The sequence below is a fragment of the Tenrec ecaudatus genome, chromosome 5 (assembly GCF_050624435.1).
Source record: "Tenrec ecaudatus isolate mTenEca1 chromosome 5, mTenEca1.hap1, whole genome shotgun sequence".
In the NCBI taxonomy this organism is placed as follows: Eukaryota; Metazoa; Chordata; class Mammalia; order Afrosoricida; family Tenrecidae; genus Tenrec; species Tenrec ecaudatus.
The window spans coordinates 169,595,847-169,620,540 of record NC_134534.1 but is presented as its reverse complement, the minus strand read 5'-3'; the positions used below and the strand labels follow the sequence as shown (position 1 = coordinate 169,620,540).

At 45.7% G+C, this 24,694-nt stretch overlaps 1 protein-coding gene across 5 annotated transcripts in view; it reads left to right on the top strand.

Annotated features, from left to right (window-relative positions):
• MGLL (monoglyceride lipase) overlaps nucleotides 1-24,694 on the top strand; it is a 126,692-nt gene that overhangs the window by 17,356 nt on the left and 84,642 nt on the right. For all 5 annotated transcript variants that reach the window (XM_075550271.1, XM_075550268.1, XM_075550270.1 and 2 more), the window contains exon 3: nucleotides 23,905-24,011. In XM_075550271.1, the coding sequence (XP_075406386.1) occupies nucleotides 23,905-24,011 (107 nt within the window). The remainder of the gene's footprint in view (nucleotides 1-23,904; nucleotides 24,012-24,694) is intronic.

Here is a 24,694-nt window from a genome sequence, read left to right as displayed (position 1 = left end):
TGTGCGCCCAGAGGGCCCTGATGGCACAGTGGTTAAGTACTCAGCTGTTAGCCAAAGGGGCAGCAGTTCAAACCTTGCAGCCAGTCCGTGGAGACAGACGTGGCAGTGAGCTTCCCTGCAGACCTGCGCACGGCCTTGGGAGTGCTGTGGACAGTGCCGCTCTGTTGTAGAGTTACTGTGATCCAGAAGCCACGTGGTGGCCATAGGTTTTGTTTGCTTTTCCATGCGTGTTCATTTCCATGCAGAGGTTACCCTCAAAGTGAATACCCCAGGTGCATAGACTCGGTGCAAGTTTTGTTGCAAGCCTAGCGGAACCTGTAAGGTTTCGGGGGAGGAAGCAGCTGGAGGCTAAAGGCCCCCTCCTTTATCCATCAGGTGGCCTGGAGGTCCCCCCACCCCACCCCCCTTCCTCCCGGTTCAGCTCAAGAACCAACCTAGGTCTTCTCGATGTACAGTGATGAAGACATTTTACAAGACAGAGCTGAGGGGTCTTCCCTACAGGTTTAGTCAGCTACCAAGGTCCAGCCCCATCTTTCCTCTCCTGGGATTGGGAAGCACTTCATCAATGGGCCTCTCTGTGAGTCACACCAGGAGTCTTGCCCTAGTGATTTCCCAGAAGGCTAGTCCCAGATATTGATCTGGATTCCCTGAGGAGTCCTTTGGCAGGAGGACCTTCTCAGAGTGGCCAGGGCCTGATTGGCCTGCAGGAGCCTGGAGGGGAGTGGGGGCAGGATAGGGGGTGGGGAGGTCAGATGGTAGATGCTGACAGAGGGTCTCTGTCTCCTGCCCTGCCCGAGCTGCTTTGGGATGAAAGAAACAAACCTTCCCTGTGGCTTATGTCTCCAAAGCGTGTGAAATTATTTTGCGGCAGGAGGTCTCTGGTGGTGCAGGAATAGTGATTTCCATAAATATTTCTAGCCTACTTTATGTGGAACGATTATCCATTGTACTCCACTGGAATTGGCAGATATTTTCTGCACCTATAGGAGATTACAGATGGAGGGAGAAATGTGCGAGAGGCTAATTAAGCTGAATTAAGGAACCCAGCATTTCCCTTTGGCCCGTGATTGCGTTTTTGCCAGGAGGGCTGCCAGGCTTCTGGTCTTCTATTGGATTTCTATATTCTGATATCGATTCTATATATCACTTTTGTATTTGATTGAAACAGTAAGGTACGAAGTTCCCTCTGACCTAGCTCATAAACCTGGATCTCATTAATTGTCAAACTCCACTACTTCTCATAGGACCCGACCCACATAACCAGTTAGCTCTTCTGCTCACCAAGGAGGCTGCACACTCCCAGCTCCATTAGGACTGGTCTTCATCTCACCCTGCCCTGCTGGGGTAGGGCTTGCACTGTGGACTGCTAACTGCTTCGTGTGCAGTTTGAAACCACCAGCCACTCTGAGGCAGAAAGATGGAGCTTTCTACTCCCACAAAGAATACAGTCTCATCAGCAGGCAGTGTAAAGTATGAAAATAAGAAATCATTTATACATTACGCAGGGGTCATGAGGGTGCAAGGGGAGGGGAGGGAGGGGGAAAAAAGAGGAGCTAATACCAAGGGCTCAAGTAGAAAGAAAATGTTTTGGCAATGATGATGGCAACAAATGTACAAATGTGCTTGATATGATTGATGTATGGATTGTGATAAGAAGTATAAGAGCACCCAGGAAATGATTTACTAAGCTTAAAAAAACAGTGTCAAACTCACAGGGGCAGTTCTGTCCTGGACCATAGAGTCACTGTGAATGGGCATTGATGTCATAGCAGGGAGTTTAGTTTGGGGTTTTGGTTTTTTTATGTGCCAAGAGCCTCCACCAGTGCTGGCCCAAAGCCCTCAAACATGGTCGGATAATGGGGAGCTGAAGAGCACCTGCTCCCTCTTTCCGGGCTGTGATCCAGCAGTCTTAGAACGACTTTCTCGGCGCTTCATATTTTCTAGACAAATACAGGTACATTTTTCTTTCTGTCTTTTTTAAGGAAGTCGATCCTTTGGGAAGCACTCTGGAGACTTACAGCCAAGCTTTACCCTGACACATTCTTCCTGTGAAATTGGTAGTGCAGCTCTGTTCTTCGTGCCTCCCACACCACACCTTCCCCCGAGCGCTAAATCCAAGTGCAAGCAGCATCTCTCATGCTGACCTTGCACCTGTGGGCTCTGTGGAGCGCTGAGCTGAACCCAGAAGAAGGAGATGCATCTGAAAAGCTCCCTGGTCACTGCCATTCTGAACTGGCCCTGTGACCAGCGCCGTGAGTGCCTGGACAGTCTTCCAGGGCAGCCCTTGCTGCTAGACGTGATAGGAGTTTGCCCTGGAATGAGGGTGGGGGCAGTAACGTTGGAGAGATCAGGATCGTTGATTTCTCACGGTCACTGTGCGAGGCAAGTCCTGTTACTATGCCCGGTTCACAGATGACAAAGACAGGGACGTTCAAGTCAAGGAGTTAGGAAGTATCAGTCTGAACTTGAGCCCAGGTGAACTGGCTCTTTCATTTGTGAGGGGTCTTATTCATAATCTGCATTGGTTAACAGAGCTGTGTGCTAATATAAAAAGACTAAAACATTCAGTGACCTTAAGGGGGATAAAGATATCTCTCTCTTTAGCAGTCTATAGGTGAGTAGTCCAAGTTGGTGGGGCCTCTGCTCCACACAGTAGTTCAGGGTCTCAAGTTCCTTCCATCTTTTCTCTCCACCACCCCACGGGCGTAGTCTACGTGTACATGACCTTAGCCATGTCACAGCTGCATCTTCCAGACCGGGGAGGAAGAGAGAACATCGAAGACAAGCCAATTGTTTTTCAGTAGGTTTTATGAAAGTGGCATGCATCATTTCTGTTCATATTCCATTGGTGTAAACTTAGTCATGTGGCCACACAATCATAAAAGAGGCGGGGTCATATGGTCCCTTTCTGGGCAGCCATGTGTCCAGCTAAAACTCTCTTTACTAGGGGACAAGGGGAAAAGGACTTGTTGGGTGGGCAACTTACAGACTGCCATAATAAAAAGGAGTTCTCATTCCTGCATGCTTATGTTGCTAAGACCAAAGTCCTCTGTGTATTCATTATGATCATGTAGTCGTCAGTGATTTATTCAGTAAGGGAATACCACCACAATGAACGGTTTGAGGGCTACCAAGAAGCATCAATCTCTGCCTCTGCCTGTGACCCATCTGGGAGAGGAGACATCAGCCCATGAAACGTGAAGGAGGAGGAGGATGGATTCTTTATTTCACTATGCCTTTGCTCTTGTTTCTTTACGAATGTCTCCCTCTAAGAAAGGGCGTGAAACAGCACATGCAGCAGCAACATGCAGTGGCCAGGCCCCCAGATACTTATTCCATTGCCCCTTCTCACCCACCGCAGGAGGGGAGCCTGGCAGCGTCAGGAGGATCCATAATGTGCCAGGAGTCGCACGCCTGGCGAGCCAGGGGGCAAGGGGTCACGAGTTCCAATTCTCGAGCAATGCGCCAAGCAGGCAACGCAGAGCTTCAAAGTCAGATGGAGCCAGTTGATTCTGATTCTTCTGATTCCTCGTGAATCACCTCGCCTCATTGGACACCACTCTCGTAATCTGTAATATAGTATTAAGAATAGCCCCTGAGATAATGATGTATTCAGAGCCAAATATGGAGTATGATCCCACCACAGGTTGCCACGTGTGAGTTTCCTTCCCAGTGTCTGTGTCCCTAACAAATTGTGACGCTTGCCCGTGAGGTTCAGAGAGAGCCTTGTGGGCTGACACCCAGGGATACTGGGAGGTATCCTGCCCACTCCTCGGGTGTGGGAGTTAAGCCTTTGGGTCTGCACTGCCCCATGGGGCTTCTAGCTGCCCCCTCGCATCTTCCTGCGGCAGAAACATACTGGGTTCAGTCTCCTACTTGCTGTGCCCTCAGATTTCTTGCTGGCCCTCCCCGGTCCATTAGCCCAGTCTCAGCTCATTGTGTACACGCAGACCAAACACACCCCCCACGATGACTAGAACATTCTCAGAAGGCTTCGGAGCGAAACCTCTTATAATGGGAAACTTCTGCGTCAGGGAAGAGGGTGGGATGGGGCAGGAGCAGAGGCGAAAGGGCCCGGAGTACAAGGAACCTATGGAGAACTTTTGACGGGAAGTGACATCATGTAAAGAGAGAGTGGGCATAAACTCTAGAGGCGAGGCAGGACGTCCAAGGAGAAGGCTGCCGCGGTCATTCCGGCCTGAGAGAGCTAGGGCCTGGGTGTGGGAGCAGAGGAAGAGAAAGAGCAAGTGCAAGAGAGGAGGTCAGGACTGTCTCAGAGAGGAGGTCGTGGGACTCTGATTCCGGAAGCAGCTTGAAGAAGAGGCAGGGACGGCCCACCGGGAGCAGAGCAAGGTGGGAGCCACATGGGCAGTTAGGGGTCCTCAGAGGCCCGAGTTCTTGGTGCAAAACCAAGCAGAAGGCTGAAGCCAAAGACGTGAGCTGGGAGCAGCGCACTGCCTGCTTCTTACCAAGAGTTGCCTTTGTGCCCCAGCTGTTGTGTCCAAAAGGAGCCAGGAGGAAGGGCTGACTGTCTTTTTATCCAAACCTTTCTTCCACCTTAACCCAAGCAGTTCTCTGCCGAAACAATAAGTGATCTCTAAACCTTATGGAAACAATCCAGGAACAAAATGATCAGCCCCATAGCACATCGGAACAAAAGAAACATGATCCAGAAAACCATGAGGATGGATGTAGAAAATCAATCATGAGCATAACCAAATAAATGATTGCTTATTTGCATAGCACAAACAAATAAAGCAACTTTTCCTTTAGACTTGATTCTGACTCAAGGGGACTCTGGTGTCACCGCATAGAATTGGTCTACAGGGTTTTCTGTAGTCTTGATGGGAGCAAGGAGCCAGGTCTTTCTTCCACTGTGCTTCAGGGTTGGTTTGAATCACCGGTCTTAGGTCAGTTAAGAAAAACCAAAAACACGATCTCAGTGCCATGGAATCAATACCGACTCACAGCGACCCTTTGGATGGGGTAGAACTGCCCCCTGTGAATTTCTGAGACTCACACTGTACCAGAAAGCCCTCTCTTTCTCCTGAGGAGCAGCTGGTGGTTTCCAACTGCGGACCTTACTGGTTAGCAGCCCAAGTCCCTTGTATAGCCCCCCTCCCACTCCCTCAACCAGGGCCCTGCTCTCTACGGATGTTGCTGGTTCAACAATGAAGCAAACCAGGAGATCACCCAAATCAAGAGCGATGATCTCTTGGGGTGGGCGGGGGGAAGAGGGAAAGAATGGCTTACTGATCCCGCGGCGGGGAGAGCATGGTTGCTCACTTCGTATTATGCTTCTTGGAGTCGCACAGGCTCTTGCACAGTATTTACTACACGGGATCTGCTTCACAGTGAGAACGTCACCTGGACCGGCCTGGTCTTGGTGTCATAGGAATTTAGGGTAGGATAGACTACAGAAGTGAATTGAGTCCATCTTGGGAAAGCTCGCTTGTGCTCTAAGAGAATCTTGAGTCGATCTTCTTTTTTTAACGTGGAATCTTTGGGGGATTATTAGAGATATTCAGGATGCATGAAACCTTAAGATGATACATAGGGAAACATAGACACTATAAGAAATAGGTTGTGTGAGGTCTCCATCTTTTTTCCCCTGGGTTTCTGTCGCCAGGAGACCTTCAGTCTTCGAAAACAGGTTATGTGCAGAGCAAGCGTAATTGAGTCCAGAGGAACTATTATTTGGAAGACACAGGACTCTTGATGATCTTAGAACCAAGAACCATGGCTGTGGGTTGAGGGGGAACCTTGGCCTTTGTGCTGTTCCCAAGAGGAGGTGCAGGTCTTCTGGGGATGCCCATGTGGGGTAGAGAGATGAGATGAAGCCGCCAGAGAAGAAGCTAGAGGAATCAGGATGGAATATTCCAGAAGCTGAGGCACATGCTCCACAGAGAGCCAAGGAGAAAGATAGTGGGGAGACTTGGCAAGGCAATTCTGCTGGCATGGCCGTGGAACCAATGGCAACAGGCGAGTGTGGTGTCTGGTTTGCCCTGCTGTCCATCTCTTCCGAAGTGCTTGCAGGAGACCAGTGGAGCTGGAGCCTCCCCCAAGATCCCAGTTTCCAGGCTGTGTACGGCAAGCATTTCGGGGACCCAATGGGGTGTGTGTGTGTTTGTGGGGGGGGCGGAGGGGATGCTCTTCAGTGCAATTGAGTGGATTCTGATTCATAGCCATTCCATGTCCAAGAAAGTGAGCCAGTGCCTCGTCCCGGGCCATCCTCACATTCATGGCGCCCCTGCTGCCGCTACTGTGTTAAGCTCTCTCTCTTTCACCGATGCTCTACCAATCATGATGTCCTTCCCCAGGGATTGATCCCACCTGATAACCTGTCCAAAATACGGGGGAGGAAGCCTCCCTGTCCTCGCCTCTAAGGAGCCATCTACTTCTCTCAAGGTAGAAGTCTACGATAGACTCAATGGTTTTCACCAATGCCATCGTCCAAATGCATCCAGTCTTCTTTGGCCTTCCTTCTTCTCTGTCCAGCTTTCACGTGCATCTGAGGTGCTTGAAAAGACCGTGACTCGAGTCAGCTACACCTGTTTTCAAAGGGACAGCTTTGCTCTTGGACGCTTTCACGTCAATCGTGTGTGGCGGATGCGCCCAGTGCGATGCATAGTCGGGTTCCTGACGACTGCTTTCCTGGGTGTTGATCGTGGCTCCAGAGAATGAAAATCTTGCAGCATCAGTCTGCGCTCTGTTTACCACGATGCTGCGTGCGGGCCCTGTTGCAAGGAGTTGTGTCGTCTGTCCACGCGGAAGGCTGTCGTCTTGGATGGTCTTCACTGCTTGCTTCAGGTGCCCCTCATTCTCAGCGAGCAGGGCTGTGTCAGCTGCACGGTTGTTGATGAGCCTCTCTCCTAACCTGATGCTGCATATCGCGGTTTAATAATGCCATGTGAGCGCTGTCCTCAACGTGATCGGTGGTAAAATGAATCAAATGGTCAATCCCCTGGTGTTTCGGGCCGGCTGTATTACTGTATTTGCTTTTACGCATTAATATGGAAATGCATTTTTTGCTATGGCTGGTAATTTTCTAGTTGAATAACTTCGGGGCAGGTCCATTTAGAAATTTAATTGTTTTTTGCACAGGAGAGCCGTGCTCGGGTTTAGGACTGAGAGGAATGGATAACTCTAGGCATCTTGTGATACCAGGGGCCTCGTGGCTCCAGGATATTCCTCTTGGTAGGATAACATTCTTTTAATCGTCCAAAGGTCCCAAACTAAACTCTTCCCTGTGATTAATCTCAACTCCTGGATACCTATCTAGAGGCTCTGAAGCCAGCCCCGAATTTTGGCAACGCTAATCCATTAGCTCTACAGGGCTTTTTTTAAAATAAAGCCCCAACTAAATATAGAAACCCAGCTGTAGATTCCTTGTGCTCTCAGTCATAAGTCATGGTGTCAGAGTCCCAGGGGGGAAATTATGATTAGAATCCACTCAAACCCAGCCTTTTTTCAAGCCAGGCTTCATGCAGGACTAGAAAATATGGCTGCTTAGGGCATGGTGCCCAAAAGACTCACAAGCTCCTGGCTCGGGCGGAAAAGGGAGCTGAGATTGATTAGTAATGTTTGCTCTGAGCTTGGGAGTGGGACTGGTGACAAGCACAAGTGCCATGCGTTTGTCTTCTGACCACCTCCTAGATATCTGCCACGTGCTGGTGCTGTGTTGGGGGCTTTCTCCGAAGTCCTCTTCTGAGAGATGTATGCTCTCAGCCACACTCAAAGTAGGTGCTGACGCCTCCCCAGGGGGCTGATTACAAGCAGAGTGTAATATAGATGGAGCTGAAATCCCTGGAAGAACACTATCAGGATGTCCAGAATTGTTTTCAGTGGCTAGCGAGGCTCTGAAAGGATGTTATTATTTTACTTTATGCTTGCCTGTAAATTTCCATCTTCTTTGCAATGACACAAATTCCTTTTTCAAACATAAATCATGGGTTGTCGGTGGGTATGCTTTCTTCATGTGGTATATGTGGAGATTGGATGGCATATTCTTTTTTCACTTAATAAATTCATCAGAAGCGTTCGGTATTCCTCCCTGACATGCTTCTTTTTTTTTTTTCTTGCAGTCCTGCTCTGCATGCTTTTAAACAGACATTTCCAGCATCCCTAACTCTATGGTTCCATCTAGGTGGAAAAGTCTAGGCAAGAGTCACCTCCATTTCTCCCCCTGAATCTAAACTCCCTGCCATCAAGTCAGTTCGGACTCATAGTGACCCTATAGGAGAGAGTAGTAGTGCCCCTGTGGGTGTCTGAGACCGTAAATCTTTATGGGAGTAGAAAGCCTCCTCTTTCCCACCGAGCAGCTGCTCAGTGTTTGAACTGCTGACTACAGAAACCTTGATTATTTTTGTTTTTGTTTTGCTGTAATGATGAATAAGCGATGAGAAACCGCCCGGAATTGGAAAGGCACAGCACTCCAACGAGGACAGCTCTCTGAGGGTCAGATGCAGGCCTTCTTATAAAATATTGTTACCGGGAATTTTCTAACACCTTCCAAGAAGACTCAGAAAGATTTGGCTTCCATAAAATAAGAGTGGGCCCTAACGAAGAAGGGATCCGCCGTCATCTAGAAAGACTGTTGTCGGCACAAACTTTAGATCTTTACCCTGCTCTATTAGCCGTAACAATGAACAACTGCATTCAAGAGAAATCGGGATTTTACTGGCTGTACAAACCAGGAGCAACTAAGGGCCCTGTGGCCAAGATACCACAGACTCTCTCAATTGGGGACACCTAGATCGTTCCTGAGGAGGCCTGGGTGTGTGCGGCATGTGTGTTGGACTGGTTATCCACAGGGTCGGCAGTTTGAAACCACCAGTAGTTCTGAGGGAGAAAGACTGGGCTTTCTACTCCCGTGAACAGTTACAGTCTGGGAAATTCCCAAGGGGATGGCGGTGAACCCGCATGGACCCGATGGCAGTGAGTTTGGGGGAGGGGGCGTTGAGAGATATTTTATCTCCTTAGACTTCCAGCATTCCAACCCCACCCCCACCCCCTTCATCCTCTAACACACCTTTGTCCTTAAATGGAGAGACTTGGCTGGTGAGTCACATTCGTCTAGAATTTTTCTCTGGATGCGTATCTTCTAAAATGGGCCCAGGGAGGAAGGCAAATCAGATAGCGCACTCGTTCAGTGGGCTTCTAGTTCGAGGGTCAGTTGGAGGACATTGATGTTGGGGCTACGCTGTGCTCTGGGAACTGTCTGAGCTGGAAGGGCCCTGTGGCCGTCCTTTGCAGTGGGGACAGGAAATGGAATGCCACACAAAATGGAAAGATTAGCTACTGGAAGGGTGGGGAGCAGAGTAACATACCAAGCTGAGAGTAATTGTCCCAAGGGTTTAATTCCTCGGGATGCACAGTTTCCCAAACCGAAGAAGGAAATACGGAGAGAGAACATGTGGGGCACCTGGCCCAGTACCTGGCACATAGGTACCTGTTATGATTTTGTAAAGTTACTCTTCTTTAGAACCTATCAACACACATCACCTTTTTTTTTTTCATGTCTGAATAGCTTTCATTCACTAGGGGTCACACAAAATATCCATTCTTTAACCTTCACGGTTCAGTTCTGCCAAGGTTGTATCCATTGCCCTTTCCCCATTGAACTTGTGAGGTGCAAAGCGAGGCCTGCACTCGCCCTGAGAGTTGCCAAGCCAGTGAGAGCCAGGGTGCTGTCATTTGCTTACTGGGCCCACACTGATGGCTTTATTGCAGTGAGGCAGGCCTTTGCAGCCACCAGATTGGAAAGGCTCCATCGGGCGCACACCAAGGGAGAATGAGAATTCCTTCGCTGGCGGAAGAGTCACTGCTTCCAGTACGGACCTTGTGGCCTAGGAGCACTGAGCAGGATCACCTGGCCCATTATTGACACAGATGTGTCCACATTATGAGAGCCAAGCAGAGAAAAACCCAAGCACCTAGGTCAGAAAGCTGGGTCTCTCCAGGCCATGTCACTAACAGGGTTTCCAATGGATCCAGGTGCATGCATGTACCCTGCATATCTGTCCTGAGGACTTGTTGGATGCTCTCAGGCACCTGAGGGAGAAGAGGTCAGCAGTGGCCTGGGGAAGCTAGGCATTCCATGGGCATTCCCATTTAATCTTCAAAGACCTTTGGGAGACTGGACCATTAATCTTATTTACAGACAAGGCCTCTGAGGCCCTGTTTGACTTTCTCAGATATCAGCAGGAGGACTCCACGCCTGGCGAGATAATGTCCCAAGCTGGAAAATTCTCTTTTCCATGACTCTGTTTTCTCCCATCCCTTTCCATCCAACTTTAGGACACACTTTTCTGGTCCCCAGTGATGTCTTTCCACCATCTAATTGGTCTGTGAAAGGAAGATAAATGAAAGGAGGTTGATTTAACACAAACATGGTACCCTTAAAGCCAGAGAGAGAGAGAGGTGTTAAGAGAAGTAACATGACTAGGCTTCTAGTTCCTGCAGTTTATTCCAAACGGAGCATGCCTGAGCATGTTTCTGTGGTCACTGGATGGCTGCAAACAAACTCTCCCAGGGATACCTTGTCTTACTCGCTCTAGAATGCTTTTTAAAAAGTGTGTGTGTGTGTGTGTGTGTGTGATGCTTTTTTCTTCCGCAGGTGGGGTGGGGCGGGAAGGTTTTGAGGTCAGGGGTATAATCAGATTTTTACCAAAACTGAAGTAAGTGGGCAACTCCCCAGATTTTCATAGCTTTGCAACAAGTTTATGGGAATAATTGGGAAAGCCTCAAAAATGAATTCAAGGCAGAGAAGTCAGCTCAGAAAATGATGCCAATTGATGGTGGGCATTCCAAGTGGTAGGTTTTTTTTAAATCATGTTATTGTGGACTCATACAGCTCTTATCACAATCCATACATACATCCATTGTGTCAAGCACATTTGTTGCCCTCGTCATTCTCAAAACATTTGCTTTCTACTTGAGCCCTTGATATTAGCTCCTCATTTCCCCCCTCCCTTTCTTTTCCCTCATGAACCCTTGATAATTTATAAATTATTACTTTGTCATATCTTACATTGTCCGATGTCTCCCTTCACCCACTCTTCTGTCGTCCATCCCCCATGGAGGAGGTTATATATAGATCCTTGTAATCAGTTCTCCCTTTCTACCCCACCTTCCCTCTACCCTCCAGGTATCACTACTCTCACCACTGGTCTTGAAGGGATCATCTGTCCTGGATTCCCTATGTTTCCAGTTCCTATCTGTACCAGTGTGCATCCTCTGGTCTAGCCAGATTTGTAAGGTAGAATTGGGATCATGATGGGGAGGCGGGGAGAGGGGCAGGGGAAGAAGCATTTAAGAACTAGAAGAAAGTTATATGTTTCATCGTTGCTATACTGACCCTTCTGGAAGGGGATGTCCAGTTACCTTCAGATGGGCTTTGGGCCCCCAATCTGCACTCCCTGTCACTCATAGTTATAGGCTTTTATGTTCTTTGATGCCTGATATCTGATCCTTTCAGCACCTTGTGATCATGCAGGCTGGTGTGCTTCTTCCATGTGGGTTTTGTTGCTTCTGAGCTTGTTTACCTTCAAGCCTTTAAGACCCCAGATACTATTAGCTTTCTTCACCACATTTGCTTATGCACCAAGTGGTCTTCAGTGATCAAGTTGAGAAGGTGAGCATTGTGGAATTCCAGTTTAATAGAACAAAGTGTTCTTGCATTGAGGGAGTACTTGAGTGGAGGCCCAATGTCCATCTGCTACCTTAATACTAAACGTATAAATAAATGCACATAGATCTATTTCCCAATCCTCATATATATTTACATATGTACATGCCTGTATTTAGACCTCTATAAATGCCCTTTGCCTCCTAGTTCTTTCCTCTATTTCCTTTTACTTTCCTCTTGTCCCATTATCATGCTCAGCCTTCATTTGGGTTTCAGTAATTTCTCTCAGTTATGTTGCCCTTGATGAAGCTCTACCAGGCCTCTTACACCCTCATTGCCACTGATTTTGATCACTTGTTTTTCCCTTCTCCCTGGGTTGGTTAACACCACTTCCTTCCCCCCACCTTCCCCTCTCCCAAGTCTGCCCACAATGATCAGTCCAGTTGTTTTCTCCTCCAGATTGTTGATTCAGCCTATCTTATTTAGATAGACCTGCAGATATAATACTATGCACCCATACAAAAAAAAAACAAGACAAAGCAACAAAAGAAAACAAAATGATGACAACAGCAACAACAACAACAAAAAAACAATGACAAAAAAAGAGAAAAGCCTATAAATAGTTTCAGTTCTGTTTGTTGACTTTTGGGAGTGTTTTCTGGTCGAGTCTGATGGGGTGCCATGCCCCCAAAGTCTATTTTTGGTACTCCCGCAGGACTTCCTTGCTCTGCTCCCCTTGCTGTTCTGTTGCACGCCCTTAGTGTTTTCCCTGGGTGTGATGGGGTCAGATCAGTCGCAATTCCCACACTCTCTCCAGTGTTGTCCCCTGGAGTCAGTGGGTCAGTGAGGGATGTTGTGTCTCATAGTGGGGCCGACCATATGGTCCTCTCTGTGCATTGGCTGCTCTGAGTGGGGATATAGTCCCCAAGGCTTGGTGGGCCAGGATGTGCTCCACTCTCTCTTCCTCCTCCTTCATTTGCTCCATGTGCTCTGATCAGACATGTCCCTCTCCCTGAGCTGTAGTTTCAGTGCTGTCCTCTGAAGTAAATTCTCCTGGGGGGAGGACAGCTGTCCAAGTATTTGGGATTGGGGCCGGCCCCTCTTTTTTATTTTTAAATCATTTTATTTGGGGCTCATACAGCTCTTATCACAATCCATACATACATCCATTGTATCTAGCACATTTGTACATATGTTGCCACCATCATTTTCAAAACATTTTCTTTCTACTTGAGTCCTTGGTATCAGCACCTCATTTTTCTCCTCCCTTCCCCAACCTCCATCCCTCATGAACCCTTGATAATTTATAAATTATTATTTTTTTCATGCCTTACACTGACCATTGTCTCCCTTCACCCACTTTTCTGTTGTCTGCCCCCTGGGAGGGGCTTAGATGTAGATTATTGTGATTGATTCTCCAATTATTTCCCGTCCCCTTCCCCTTACCCTCCTGGTATCGCTACTCTCATTATTGGTCCTGAGGGGTTTATCTGTCCTGGATTCCCTATGTTTCCAGCTCTTATCTATACCCGTGTACATGCTCTGGTCTAGGTGGATTTGTAAGGTAGAATTGGGGTCATGATAGTGGGGCAGCGGTAGAGAGGTACAAAGAGGAAGCATTAAAGAACTAGAGGAAAGTTGTATGTTTGATTGGTATTACACTGCACCCTGATTTGCTCATCTCTTCCTTGTGACCCTTCTGTAAGGGAATGTTCCAATTGTCTACAGATGGGCTTTGAGTCTACACTCCACACTCCCCCTCATTCACATTGATGGGATTTTTTGTTCTGGGTCTTTGATGCCTGATACCTGATCCCATTAACACCTCATGGTCACACAGGCTGGTGTGCTTCTTCCAGGTGGGCTTTGTTGCTTCTCAGCTAGATGGCCACTTATTTGTTTTCAAGCCTTTAAACCCCAGATGCTATATCTTTTGATAGCTTGACACCATCAGCTTTCTTCACATTTGCTTGTGTACCTCCAAATGATGATCTGGTTAATATATTTCTTAAAGGACCAGGACAATCACTGGGCTTATTATGAAGTTAATCCAATTCAAAACTGAATTGGTGAGAAAAAACCCAGGAAAGTTATGCTGAGGAATTCTTTTCTCTCACTATAATGCACCTGCTCCTTCAAGAGAAGCCAGGGCTGTCCTACAAAACTTTCATTGGGAAAACCTACCCCCATCCATCTTACAACCCTGATCTTGCCCCATTAGGCTTCTTTTTGTTCCCCAAACTTACAGGACATTTATAAGAAATATGGCTTGAGTTCCCTGAGGAACTGTAAAATAGGGAAAATAGTAGGACCTTCCCCTTCCCCTGCTCGCCCCCCCGGCGGGGGTGGGGGGGTTGTGAGGCTAAAATGAGTAACCGCGTCACCCATTTAGACTAGTCTCTGGCCCAAATAAGTGTGCCCTGCTAGTTCTGGCAGGTATTTCATGCCTAACTCTGCGCCGAGCGCTGGGCTTGGTTATTTTCCATAAATTCTCTCAATCACTCTTCACAAAGCTCCTGTGAGGCAGGAATTATTGATGTGCCTTACAAAGGAGAAGTCTATTTCTGGTTCTCTGTAGAATGCCAAGCCCCTTTCCCTGAGTGGTTCTAATTCCATCTCCCACGCTCTGCCCATGCTGTGGAGGGCAGCCAGAGACTTGGAGGCATCAAAGTTCTCCTCGAACTTTAAAGAGGAGGGGAAGGAGAGTTAAATTTGGATTCTAGCAGAGCCCATAAGGTGTCTGCTTTAGTTATAGGAAAGGGATCCAAGTCACCCTCGCCATCCCACACTCGACCGGTGACAGACGTGTGAATGTTTAAAGTCGTGCAATTTGGCGATAAGAAGATTAAATGCGATGACAAAACAGGCGATCCAGTTGAGTGAGTGGGATGCTTTGGGAATGAGGGCGAGGTATGACCACGCACTGCCCCGAGAGATTGTGGACACTACTGCCCCCTCTGTCGAGGCCATCAGAAAGGTCTGTGGGGAAAGGCACCTGGGCAGTTGCAGAATGTCCCCACCTCCCAGCCTCTGAGTTATCACCTTATAGCAGGAACATGCATTGTTTCCCTTCAACTGCACTTTTCCTCCAACAGGCGCTTAGTTTGGCAAGTTTTCCCCGAGAGCGAAGAAAACGTTAGTTGAGCTCTTCTATTAATGAAGCCTCCGGTGGCTCAGAAAGACAGGCAGGAAAGAGCCTGTGTTGGCCAGCCGAGGTGCTGTGGAGCCACTGGCCCGTTGCTCTTCCCACAGCTCAGGAGGTCGATCTTCATAACCCAGCGCTAGAGATGCACAGAGCCCTGTGAGCAACGCAGGAGAAGTTAGGCCCCTACAGGCAGTGAAGCTGTGTCGTGTGCCTGCTCATCTCCCCGTGGTCCCTGAACACGCTCACACTGAGCCAGGTGACTGATAGTGCATGGGTCCCTCATTATCATGAGGCTAAACAGGATGAAGGAAAGCTGCGAAAGCTCGAAGCCTCCAGTACAGCCCACACCCCCAGATCCCCGTGGGGAAGCACCCATGCCCCCATTGCACCAAGGGATCAAGGCACACAGGGATCCAGGAGCTAGCTCATGCTAAGCCTCTAGATTGCCAGTGCCACCGCCCTCTCCCTCCTTCAAGCCCATCTGTGCCTCTGGGGAAAACAGCTTCGTAGTCAACAGCTATGGGGGTTTCTCCCTCTAGACAAAACCCAATATGTTTGGTATACTTTGTAGTGCCTTCTAAGAGTAGCTATATGATCATCCCCATTTTACAGGTAATGAAACTGAGACCCGGTGAGGTTAAGTAGCTTTAACAATATGTAAGCAAAGGAATCCAGGGAATTTCTGAAGGAGGGGAAATCCAGTTCATCAAACTGGGCCTTAGAAAGTCTAAGGAGCTGCACCACGGGCTCTGCTCAGGAGTACATATGCTCTCCTCAAATGCCAGGCGGGTCCCTGGTCTGGGGGTGGTCCCTGACAGTCAGGCCTTCTCTCCAAAGTACTGCCTCTGACTTCCGCAGCTGGTAAAGATGCTCCAGGAAAAAGATCTTAGCCAGCTCTTCTGTAACCCAGTTTCTGCAGTATTGCCTTGTCTGCATAAATGGCTCTGCTAATTTTCTCCCGCACAATGCCAGGGGAAACGGGGGCGGGGGTGGGGGTACAAATCACCCAGCTTCCACAGAGGGCCCTGCCGCTGGCTGCCTGACACGCCTCGTCTCTGCTCTGGGCTCCCCTCTGTTCACTGCTCAGCAGCTCAGGATCTCTGGAAAGCTGAAGTCTGACCAGTGTCTATCCTCTGCCTATGCAAAAGCTCCAGGGCTCACTGCTGCCTGTGAACCCCTGCACGTCCTACTACTGCCCAGAACTCAGGCTTGTCTCACTGCCAACCTCTAGAAACAGTGTTCTAGGAACATTCGCCTCCACCAGCCCTGGAATGTCAGTGGTGCTGCTGCCCTCAATTGACTCTGACTCATGGGGACCCCACATGTGAGGGCCAGTCAAAAAGTACTGCTACAAAATCATGAAAGTCTTCATTAAAGCAAAACATCAGAAGATGACGTGTCCTCCATCTTCAAACCAAACTCAATGCCATCCTGTCAACCCCTACTCATCCTTCTGTAGATGGAGTGAGGGACTCTTTCTGTGGCTCTATCGGACTTCATTCAGACTTCTTATAAATCATCTCTAGCATCAGCTACTAAAGGGCTACAAGTTCCTCAAGGTAGGGACTATGTTTTATTAATTCATCCTGGTGTCCTGTCAGGACTGCTGAAGTACCACCAGATACTGACATGAAGAGCCTGAGGGGGCAAGATGGGGCTTCCATGACAACCTTCTGACCACCTTCAGCTGGGTGGGGATGGGCTCTGATCTACATTTTACTAACGTGTTGTGTGACCTGGGCCATAAACTTCATCCCTGTGATTTCACGCTCCCCTGCAATATGGCTTAGCATATGGTCTATTCTGGAGAATGTTTCATTTGCACTAGAAAAGATAGTGTATTGTGTTGTTGGGTGGATCGGTCTGTATATGTTTAAGAAGTCAAGCTGATCGATTATTATTTAATTCTTCTGTGTCTTTGTTGAGTTACTTTCTAGTTCTATCTTTCCTTGAGAGAGGTGACTAAAGTCACCTACTGTTACTGTAGGATTGTCTATTTTTCTCTTCAAATCTATATGTTTGTTTAATGTATTTTGAAGGACTTTCATTGGGTACATAGATATTTATTTTAGTTATATCGTTTTGCTCAGTTGTCTTTTAGATCATATGTGTAGTGTCTTTCTGTGTTTCTCATGGTCAATTTTGCCTTGAAGTCTATTTTAGCTGAGATTAAATTGCTATTCCTGCTTTTTTTTTAACATTAAGGTGTGTTTCTTATAAGCAGCATATTGATGTCTCCAGTTTCCTTATCCATTTTGCTACTCTTTTCTCCTAACCCTATAACACTGAGCACGACATTCTCATAACATTTAATTAAATGTATATATTAATATATATTGATAACTATGAAAGTAAAGAATAAAAAAATTATTCCTGAAATTAAAAATTTAGGCATTATAGGGTTAATTGGTGAATTCAATCCATTTACATCCAATGCCATTATTAATAGGTATGAATTTATTACTGTCAGTTTGCTGTGCATTTTGTGTGTGTGTGTGTGTGTGAGACATTATTATTGATGTAATTACTCATAATTTTATGTACTGAGTTCATTTTTGTTTTATTTTGTCTTTGCTGTTATTTTACAAAATTTTTGTGATATCATCTCTTTAATTTTTATGAGTTTTATTTATTTTCTTTAAAGTTACCTTATTATTTATTATTTACTATCAAGTTTAAAACAGTCTACTCTCTTTTGAAGTCTGCTTGAATTCCTCTCTATTCAAATATTTTGTACTCAAATATTTTATAGTCACGTTATTTCATCTTTTATTTATTAGTTGTTTTAATTATGGAATGCTGTCTCTGGCTTCCTAATTTCCGTGTTGTAAATGTGCTTACCTTGAGTACTGGTTTAACGAGGTTGACATCTGGGTGATGTCTTTAATGTTGAGTTTGGATTGATGTCTGCTGTAATTATTAATTCTCTAGCCAAAGAACTTCCCTTAATATAGTTTTAAGTTTGTTGGGTTTTTTTTTTTTTTATACAAATTCCTTATCTGAAAATGCCCTTATTTCTCCTTCATATTTGAGGGACAATTTTCCTGAATATAGCGTTCATGTTTGGCAATTGTTTTCTTTCGGGATTTCATTTATGTCATTCCATTGCCTTCATATCTGCATGGTTTATGCTGAAAAATCCAAGCTTGGTTGTGTTGGCTTCCCTTCGTAGGTAACTTTTCTTTTATCTTGAACTGTTCTCAGGATTCTTACCTTGTCTTTATTTTGTTGACAGTATATTACGATGATTTTCTTTGGAGGTGGATCCTGTTTGGTGGTTTTTAACCTCTTTTGTAGTGACTTTCTCCTATTTGATAATGTTGGGGAAGTTTTCCTCCAACAGCTCTTGGGCAGTCTTCTCTGTGCTTTTTATTGGTTTGCTTCTTGCTCTAGCATTCCAATTACACATGTGTTATTCTTCTTTGTGGTGTCCTGCATGATTCTTATACTTTCATCTGATTTTTTGGGTTATTTTTATGAATTGTTGTATTTTTGGTATTGAGGGAATTATCCTCGAGCTAACTGATTCAGCCCTCCATTGCATCAATTCTATTGCTTTGCTCTTTCAATATATTATCTATTTCTAATATCTTAGTATTAACCTCCTGAATTTCTACTTGGTATTTTTGTATGGTTTCTAATACTTTGTTTTTCTTGTCAGATTGCTCTTAAAGTGCTTTCCTGAATTTTTTTTCTGTAACTCTCCATCTTTTTCTCCATCCACTGAAAATACATAAATATCATCCTTAGGATCGTCTGAATTCCTTTCTGTTAGTTCTAATGCTTTACCTTCCTCAGCATGTCTTTGGGCTCCATGTGGGGGTCACTTGTTTGTGCCATTTTGTCTTGTTTCGTCGTATGAGCTCTAAGTGTCTGCTGTCTCTGAGACAACATTGTGATGTTTTTATTGACTTTATTGAAAGTTGTTATACCTTTGTCTAGAGTGAGTAATGCTCCTAGTCCAGTAGGTGTAGCTATTAGAGGTTCAAGAGTGGCTGAGTCATGTCAGATACTTGTCTCCATTGAGTGGAGCGATAAATGAATTAGGGAATAAACAAACAAATAAATAAATAAATAAATATCTGCAACTGCAAAACCAACCATACAGTCAAGTCAGAAAATAAGCATGCAAGCAAACCAAAAGGCAAAAATATTACAAACAAAAATCTAAAATAATAACACAGCCCAACAAAATAAAATTATTTTCTTGGTGTCTTGGTTTCTAGGACTGTGCCTGGGGTTACTTGAGATACTGATTCAGAAAATTTTACTGGATAGATCGCATCAGCTCTCGTTTCTTAGATATGTGTTCCACTCGATTTTCAACTATTAAATTATGCTAATTTATCATGATAGTTGTAAATATGAGAAGAATTGAAACCCACAGATTACAGGATAGAACCATAAAGGTAAGAAATAGTTTTAAAATAATTAAGTATTAAGGTACTTCTAAGGGAAGCTATATATGGACCCCTGGTGGCTATTGGGTATGCATTGAGCTGATATATATATATATATATATATATATATATATATATATATATATATATATATATATATATATTCAGTAGTTCAAAACCAACAGTCAGCCTTTAAGAGATTTAAAGGTTTGGGATGGCAAAGGGGAAGTTCTCTATCTAATAAGTGTTTGAATCTATTGGATGGCAGTGAGGTTTTCTTTTTTATTTGGGAGGTTGTGCAATACAGACAGGCTAAAAGTTGTATACATTAAAGCTAGAACACAGCACAAGAAGAATGGCAAACAAAGAAAAGAGAAAAGCCATGTAGATGGAAGGTGTGAGTGCAATTTAGAGTGTTGAAAATGTAAGACTTCATAGGCATTTTTATAAATATTTTGAAGATCTAAATGTTTCTTCTTTGAATTATGCAGTAAACATGTCAGAACACATTTTAACATATAGAAGTCAATGGATAATTCATGTTAATTCAGAAGTGAGGCTGATGCCAAGCTTCTCTATAAGAATATTTTTAACTTTTAAGATTTTTCATGCACAAGTGAAGAACTTATACTATCTTGTAACAAGATTGGAACATTTTAGTTTTAATAGAGAAGTTTAAATTCTCACAGACCCCCTTTGGGTTTCAGAACATTTGAATCTCTGTTTACTGTACCAAACTCATAACCAATTAGTTGATTCCAACCCATAGTGACCCTACAAGGCAGAGTGGAACTTCTCCTGTGGGTTTCTGAGGCTAAATCTTAATGGGAACATAAAGTCTCATTTTTCTTTTGCAGAAGGACTGGTGCACTCAGATAGCTGACCTCGTGGTTAGCAGTCTAACGCATAACCTACTATGCCATCAGGGCTCCTTATGTATTGAAAAGTAACTCTTACTTCTGGCCCCCTTTTAAGACAATAAATAGAAACTGCTGATGTTCACGTCCTAATTAAAATGAAGTGATACTTGGTTACATTTCCAAGTGCATGTAATTTGCACTGTTCATATAAGGACACCTTGTGAAGTATAACTTGACCTAAATATTTAGTACAACACAAACTACTTAAAATAAAGCCAGCATGTACTTTCTCTATCTCAGGCTAGTTGACGCTACATTAAAATCTCCTCATGTTTCTTTTTTTGAACATTTGCTTCTTTCTTTCTTTCTTTTAATGTTTTATTAGGGGCTCATACAACTCTTATCACAATCCATACATACATGAATTGTGTAAAGCACATCTGTACATTCATTGCCCTCATCATTTTCAAAACATTTGCTCTCCACTTAAGCCCTTTGCATCAGCTCTTCTTTTTTCCCCTCCCTCCCCGCTCCCCCCTCCCTCATGAGCCCTTGATAATTTATAAATTATTATTTTGTCATATCTTGTAAACAGGGTGAAGAGTGCTATCTTACATGTGTGCTGTAGCTCAAAACTAGACAGAGATGATAGGGGGAAACTGGTGCCGTTTTTTGAATCAGCAGGTCAAATATACCCAGAAAAGTCTAACATCTGAGTACCAAAATGTGTGTTGGCCAGTGTAGTAATAATAATTAATGAGTTGCTAAATACAGAATAAAAAAGAAGACACAGTCTGGAGCCAGCATCTGCTTCCACTTTTTCAGTGACTGGTGTGTATGCTTCCAGTGCCTCGCTCTGATGTGCATTCTAGGAGGGAAACCTATACAGGTGTGTGCCCCGGCGGCAGCTCTGCTGCTTTGAAGCAGCTCCAAGCCAGCTTGTTAGGACCCAGAGCGGCAGAGCCTGGAGAATGCATGTACCCAGGTTGCCCTGTTGCTTTCAAAGGGCCCTCAAGCCGACGCCTTTGAGCCCAGAGCCAAGTAACTCATGAATCTCTCACCTGTAATATGATGGTAAAGCCTACCACAGAGGTTGTTATACAGGTTAGAAATTGTGTGCCTGGAGTTCCCAGGAAGTAGCCTACAGTGAGTGCTCGGTAAAGTGGTGACTTTTGTCCTCTCATTGTTATTGACAGAGACTAAGTCACCATCGGCCCAGAGCATTCACTACTTCCTAAAGGGACCTAGGGGCCACTTATAGAGCTGCTCGAACACGAGGAGCCTTTTGAAAAACTCTATTTAAGAGTCTAGCCCCACCACAGCTGAGCTGACCTTCTTGTGGAGAAAGGGTCTCAAGTACCATGACTTGTAGAGAGGCTGGAGGAGCCCTAAGAGGAGACTGGCTGCTGGGGTTATCCTCAGCGTGATCACAGCCACATCAGAGGCTCCCCTACCAACCTCTGCTCCTAGTCCCTGAGGCTTCTCCCACATGAAACTTTTAGTGAGATATCCTGTGTTTTAAAATGTTGCACCTTCCTCCCTTCGAGGCTTCCCTCCTTCCTCCCATCCTCCATCGAAACAGCGTCTACAGCATGTCCACCGTGAACTCAACACGGTAATGATCACTAAAGGAAAGGGAAAAGGTATCATTGCCTACCGTCAAGAAGGTTAGGGACTAACCATGGGAATAGCTTATTTGCAAAATGCTATAGAAACCCAGTGCAGCGGAAACCCAGTGCAGCGGTTCTCAACCTATGGGTGGCGACCCCTTTGGGGGTCGGATGACCCTTTCACAGAGGTCACCCGATTCATAACAGTAGCAAAATTATGAAGTAGCAATGAAAATAATGTTATGGTTGGGGGGAGGGTCAGGGTCGCAGCATTAGGAAGGTTGAGAACCACTGTCCTAGGGGATCATCTCTGCTCTGTCCTATAAGGTCCCTGTGAGTCTGACTTGACTTGACAGTAGTCAGTTTTCGGGTTTGGTAGAAGAATGAATCTAGAAGTAAAATTATTCCACACAAAAAGAGGAAGGTACTGGGAGGTTTGCAAGAGTTAAAGGCGATAGGAGTGTGCTGACCCCTGAGATTTCCCCAAATGTGGGAAACTCGACTGCATAATTTGTGGTAGTTGGGGACTGCGTTCACGCTCTCCCCTATAAAAAAAAAGGCGATAGGAGACAAATCCTGTTAGGTGCTCAATCTTGCAAGAGTGGTGATCTACAAGTAGATGCTGAAGTCGACATGACGGATGACCAGATATGAGAAGAAGAATGGGATGATACCCATGAATATATGGATATTTCACCACAGATAGTTGTACGTGTATTTACCTTAGCTGCAATGATATCCATGGACATGGTGGGGCATGCTGAGGGCAAAGTTATGAAAAGTTCTTAAACATAAGTCACTTGGCCGGACGAATAGGTCTCATGGGATACCATGGTCATTCACTTACCAGAGCTCACGAAGACAGTGTGTTACCTCCTCCTTGTTGACTCGTGACTGGACTCTTAAAAGCTTGTGAATCACCATCTCAGTTGTAAACCTTGGTTTCTCCAATCCAGAGGAAAGAGAGATGAAACTTTAAGGACACACGGAAACCATCCATCCAATGGGCCCTGTAAACATCAGTCTCCACAACTCTGAGATCAGACTCACTGGATGATGCTTGGCGACCCCTCTAGATGCTCGGGAAAGGATCACCTTGCATTCTGAATAGAATAGAAGGAAAATGTAGACTGGAACTCAAAATCATAAGAGACCAGGCTCATTGGAAGAATAGATACTGGTGGGATACCCAAGACTATGACCTGAACTCACCCCATGTCAGGATACTCAACCACTTAAGATCAGAGTCTTCGGAAAGAAAGAGGAGTGGAAACAGAAAACACTCAGAGGACGTGGGAGAAGCAATGGTATTGAGGGGAATGAAATGGATGAGTTGAAACAAACAAAGGAAAATATAGATAGATGGATACAAAGCTGATGCTCTGCTCTGTTATATAAGCTACAACTTTTTTTTTTTTTTGCAAGTGAAAGAAAATCCATCTGACTTCAGGAAAGATGAGGGAGGAAAAGAGGTCGGGGATGCTGACTTCTGGTCCACTGAATTTCCGGCTCAAACACCACCATTAAGATTGCTTCTCTTTATCACTTGGCTTGGCCTCACCTTCCTCTGTGGGTCAATACGACCTCCAGAGGATGGCAGAAGGACTGGGGTCACCCCGCCCCACAATCCCCAGGCACTTAACTGTGAAAATGAAAATGTTATGCCCTTGCTTCTTAAACAAAAGCTGTAAGATGAACTCCGAGGGGGCTCGTTGGCTGGGTCTCATGCCTCTCCCTGAACGTGATCACTGTAGCCAAGGGCAATGACCATGACGTCAATAGACGCCACCATGGAATAAGTCGTGTCAGAGGCCAGCCCTCTACCTAGTGCTTTGACATAAATTTGATCCCCACACTTAACCCAAGACGGGGATTCTTATTACTATCCAACACGTGAAGAAATGACGCTCCTAGGCAGAGCCAAAGTGGAGTCTGCCTCTATCACTCTGGAACCCCTTGTCGTTAAGTCAAGTGCAACTCAGCAACCCCATGTGTGTCAGAGTAGAACTGCGTCCTGTAGGGTTTTCAGTGGCTGATAGACTCAAAATTCTAACATTGTAGTTCAAAGCCAAGCACGCCAACCTCTGTGCTGCCCAGGGACTTCAAAAACCGGAAGCCCAGGGTTTGACTCCCAACCCCCTCTTGTTTAATAACGCGTGCAGACTGTGTTTCTATTGCTGGCTTGCTATTGGTGCTAGGAAAGCAATAACCTCAGTGGCCTGTTATTCTCCTGACCAATCCCCCTTCTCACCCCTTCCAGGGCTCTGATGTTTATTTCCCATGGAGCTGCTGAGCACTGCGGCCGCTATGAGGAACTGGCTCAGATGTTGATGGGACTGGGCCTGCTGGTGTTCGCCCATGACCATGGTGAGTGCTGCAGGTGCCGGGTAGTGGCATGCTCGTACTCTGGCTGTGCCTGGCAATTGGCAGAGCTTCCTTTGAGTCTGTCTCCCCTCCATCTTTCTCCCTCTCAGTTTGGCTTTTCTGATTCCTGCTGCGAAACTGGGAAAAGGCCTTCTCAACTGGAGGTTGTTTCTAAGTGGCTAACAATGTAAACAAAAGATAGGTCTGACCAGACGGTCTGTTGAGTCTGAAATTGAGTGCAGGCTGATGAGAAACCGCAGCTGGAAAAAGCAGAGTTAGAACATGTTTATGTAAGAACTTGCCCCAGGCCAAGTAATAATCTCATATATTCATAAAGCGCTTTCCGTATCAAATGGGTCCCAGTTCTCTCCCAAGGGACTTCAAATGGATGTGGCGCAGTCATCTCAGGCCCAATTTAAACCCCAGTTCAGCCACAAGAGGTTTACAAAGCATCTCAAAGCAGCAGAATAGTGACAATCTCAAGAGACCCTATTGGTTACCCCAAACACACACACTCACATAACCCTCATGCACTCACCCACACATTACATACTCACACATACACTCACACTCACCTCTTCACTCAAGCACACACAGATACACACATGCATCCCTAGGCAGAGTAGACATTTTCCTTTGATTTCTATCACCCCATGGTTAGTGTGTTGTTCTTGTTTTGTTTTGTT